We start from the raw sequence: 4,359 nt of genomic DNA, 5'->3' as shown, positions 1-4,359 counted from the left end.
CCCTGGGATCATGACCTGAGCTGAAGGCAGATGCTTAACCAACTAAGCCACCCAGGTGCCCGATGTTAAAAGAAGTATTAATGGTTAATTTACACGGAGGTAGCAGAGATGTTACTGGAAAAGTTCCTAGAAACACACTGGACAAAATACATAGACATTTGTTTCATTAATTGAGCATATTTTATTTAGAGAGCAGTAGAAAAAAATAAATGAAAATGTTAAGTGTTAACTTTAATAAAGAATTTATTACAAATGTAGAAACAATTAAATTGAATATGCCTTACCATTTTTGGCTTGACATTTATCTAAGACTATCAAACTTAGATATATAAATTCTTGGGGAATGTTTTATTTGACCTAGAAACCATATTCAAGAAATCCAGGGCCTCTAATTGCACATCCCAGGGTGATTATTCTCCTTTGGAATAGCTATTATTTTTATACTTTTTTAAAAAAATAAACCAGGTGATTCAATATTGGAATGACTAGATACATAGAATAATACAAAGGCAGACAAAAATGGAAAAACTCTGGCTTGTATTTATCTAAAGTTATTGACAGTGTTAAGGAAAATTCTCTTTCTACTTATAATCAATCAAATCTAAACACAAAACTAAAATAGCATCCTAAACTGACAAAGTCAAGTTTGTGTTTGGGGGCTAAATATAAGTAACACATAGTTGATTTTGTTATTTTCTAAGTTAAACTAAAATTGAATTAGGAATTAAAAAATAGAATTTATTGATTTTGATTGACTCAAAGTCACATTTTATCTATTAAGTCCATAAATTTATAATGAGATATATTTATCATTTTGAGGTATTCATTTATAATTGAGAATAAACACAATTATCAGTTCCCAGAAAATGGCATCCAGAAAATGGTTTTTGAATGTTAAGTTTATTCCTACAAATCAGCTCAGTTTTCTATTCTCATAACTCTTCATGATGGAAGTAGGTGAAGTCAGTTTATTTTCTGTGGTTAACAAAATAAAGTCAGCTCTGACTCAGTCAATTTCTATAGGTAGACCTTTGTTGAACTATTTTCCAAATAGTAGTTCTTACCATAGTAATGATGACAGTCATGTGAACTGCAGTGTTCTTGGTGATCCTGAAGCATATTATATGTGGAACTGCTGCATTCATTATGAGATCCCACTAGGACCCACAATCCATTTGCCCAGTCTTCTCATGGCCACTCTCATGTCTTTGTTTCTTAATGTATAGATGGTAGGATTCAAAACGGGGGTGATAGCAAAGTCAACAATGAACAAGTACTTATCCAGCGATGTTGTAGGGAAAGGCCACACGTAGAGAAACATACATGGCATAAAAAACAAAATCACTACAGTGATGTGAGCTGACAGTGTGACAAATGCTTTGGACAAGTCCCCTGAAGAACGTTTCCAGACAGTGACCAAAATGAAGATATAGGATATAATTAAAGAGAAGAAGGTAGCCATGGATATAAACCCACTGTTAGCAATGATTACAAACTCTAGCTTGTAAGTGTCTACACAAGCAAGTTTCATGACCCGAGGAAAATCACAGTAAAAACTATCTACTTCATTAGGGCCACAGAAGGGCAAGTGTATGACAAAAACAAACTGAGACACGGCATGGATTATCCCCACTATCCATGCAGCCACTACAAAGGAAACACATGTTTTGGGGCTCATGATGGTCAGATAGTGGAGAGGCTTACAGATTGCAGTGTACCGGTCATATGCCATGGCTATGAGCAGCACCATCTCACCTCCACCCATGACATGAATAAAAAATATCTGTATCATACATTTTGGAAAAGAAATAATGTTGCAGTCAGTGAAAAGATCAGAGATCATTTTGGGCACCGTGGTAGAAGACAGACCTAGATCAAGTAGAGAGAGGTTGGCCAATAGGAAGTACATGGGGGTGTGTAAATGAGAGTCAATAATTACTGTGAATACAATGAAGAGGTTTCCCAGGATAATCCCCATGTAGAACATAGCGAAGAACCAAAAAAGAAAACGATGCATCTCCCATGAATTTGAAAGTCCAATCAATACAAATTCAGATACCACAGAGTCATTTGTTGTACCCATTGGCTCAATCAGTAGAGAAAACGATGAAGTATTCTGAAGGTAGAAAATAAGGAAGAATTGAGAAATATGGGAACTGAACATTGATATGTTGCTTGCCCATCGATGATTTTGTGGGAACTATGTTGCAAATGCCAAATGTGAAGCTGGAAAACATACAGAGAGGGCAGGTGAAAGGAAGATAAATAGTAGGACAAATGAGATATCAGAAGTTAGATTAGAGAGAGAAGGAAACATTATTTGAAACATGGAGGAATTAAGAGCAAAGAGTAACACTTCCTGGTAGAGAGCCTCTTTACCATTCTCATTGTGCTTCTTTAGTCTTTTCTATTTATATTCAAGAAAACACATTTTATGTCATGAATAGTCAACTTTAATTTGAATATTCAAATTTAATCACATCTGTATATGCATATTCTAGCAGAATGTACTCTCTGATTATTCTTTTACTTCATTTCTGTGAAATTTCAGACATTAATCACTCATAGAGTAGTAAGCAGACAATGAGTGAAATACTACTGAATCTGAGAGGAATGCTTACAGAAAATGAAAAGGCTTTGTCCTCTGAAACTAGTTTACAATACTTGTGATTACAACAAATCACTGGGAGAATTATGATACACTTTAAGTCAAGTGACTCTCCAAACCCCCAAAAAAGAGTGTCAGAAGACTCAGAAAAACAGCTTCTCTGTGCTTTGCTAAGATTGAGAGAGATTTTGTAATCTAGGTGTAATCATGATACACTAGGTTTCTAAGTTGTCCAAAACGCATTTTATCAGTGTCCTGTCACTGTTGCACCATATTCATGAATTTTCCTTTTAATCTGTACTCTTGACCATCTTAACTTGCCTCTAATAGAGGTCCTTTTCAGAACTGATGGACACTAGTTCTATTAACTCATATTTATTCTTACCATTCTCCCTCTAATTCTTTTTTTTTAAGATTTTATTTATTGGGGCGCCTGGGTGGCTCAGTGGGTTAAAGCCTCTGCCTTCGGCTCAGGTCATGATCCCAGGGTCCTGGGATCGAGCCCCACATCGGGCTCTCTGCTCAGGGGCGGGGAGCCTGCTTTCTCATCTCTCTCTGTCTGCCTCTCTGCCTGCTTGTGATCTCTCTGTCTGTCAAATAAATAAATAATCTAAAAAAAAAAAAAAGATTTTTTTTATTTATTTATTTGACAAACAGATCAAAAGTAGGCAGAGAGGCAGGCAGAGAGAGAGGAGGAAGCAGGCTCCCCTCTGAGCAGAGAGCCTGATGTGGGGCTCGATCCCAGGACCCTGGGATCATGACCTGAGCCGAAGGCAGAGGCTTTAACCCACTGAGCCACCCAGGCGCCCCATTCCCTCTAATTCTTGACCTAGTCATTGGCTAACATCATCAAATGTTTTATCAAATATGCCAAATTGAGGGAAATGACTTATCCCAACATTCCCTTTATGAGGGGAAAGTATCATTTCCATTTGTGTAGTTTGGTAGGGGCATGAGCGGGAATGGAGTAGGCAAGACAGATTTACCATATTTGGTCCTCACAGTGGGAAATGTGGAGTATCACACAAGATGGTGAAGAAAATGCTGAGAGATACAGGATCTTTGAGATATCAGCCCACCAGAGACATCATAAATGTTAATTCCTTCAGAAATAGCTCCTTCTTAGGTCATAATATAATTTTGTTATTACAACAGTAAGAATGGTGTTAAAGAGATTGGAATAACTAGTGACAGAATGTATACAAATGGAAAGAAAAGAGAAAGTGGAATGGGAATATAAGAAAAGAGAGTTTACTGTAGTATTGCTCAACATTGGGAGCACTTTTTGACCTACCTGTTCTGTTCTAAGGTGTGTAGCCACATTTGTAGGAACTCAGTAGTTTTGATTTGTGCTTTGTAGTATAATCACCTCCAAGACAAAAATATATGTTTCTTCCCAGTGAGAATACAGCTAATTAGTAGTAGTAGGTGTTACTGACCCATTGATGTTTCTCAGATCTCTAATAACTAGCCTTTTATTGATTTCTCCTGGGAACCAGATCTGTGAGGCATATTAATTTTCCCAAGAGAAAAAAAAATATCAGAAGAGTTACTTGGTGATGAGTGTTAAAAAAAGAAGGTAGGTCTTAGAATATCTCCTATATATTAGGCAAGATAACATGCTGGATGGATAGAAAATAAGTACCATTTAGAAAAGGAAATGTTGAAATGTGATCCTACTTAGATTTACTGAGTTGGGAAGAGTGAGAAATCTTCCACAATTATTGCAGATGCTGTCATTTACAGAGTGG

General features: G+C 36.6%; 1 protein-coding gene across 1 annotated transcript; it reads right to left on the bottom strand.

Annotated features, from left to right (window-relative positions):
- Positions 1 to 1,144: 1,144 nt before the first annotated feature.
- Positions 1,145 to 2,083, bottom strand: LOC123943570 (olfactory receptor 4F4-like). Its single transcript, XM_046007845.1, has one exon. It carries the CDS (start codon positions 2,081 to 2,083, stop codon positions 1,145 to 1,147), a length of 939 nt encoding a protein of 312 aa, XP_045863801.1.
- Positions 2,084 to 4,359: the final 2,276 nt, after the last annotated feature.

Source organism: Meles meles, chromosome 6 (assembly GCF_922984935.1).
Source record: "Meles meles chromosome 6, mMelMel3.1 paternal haplotype, whole genome shotgun sequence".
In the NCBI taxonomy this organism is placed as follows: Eukaryota; Metazoa; Chordata; class Mammalia; order Carnivora; family Mustelidae; genus Meles; species Meles meles.
Note: the sequence above shows the minus strand (reverse complement) of the source record. Positions and strands in the feature narration are given on the sequence as shown.

Bases quoted from the DNA above. Each gene is read 5' to 3' on its own strand.
- LOC123943570 (XM_046007845.1), bottom strand. From the start codon at position 2,083: ATGGGTACAACAAATGACTCTGTGGTATCTGAATTTGTATTGATTGGA.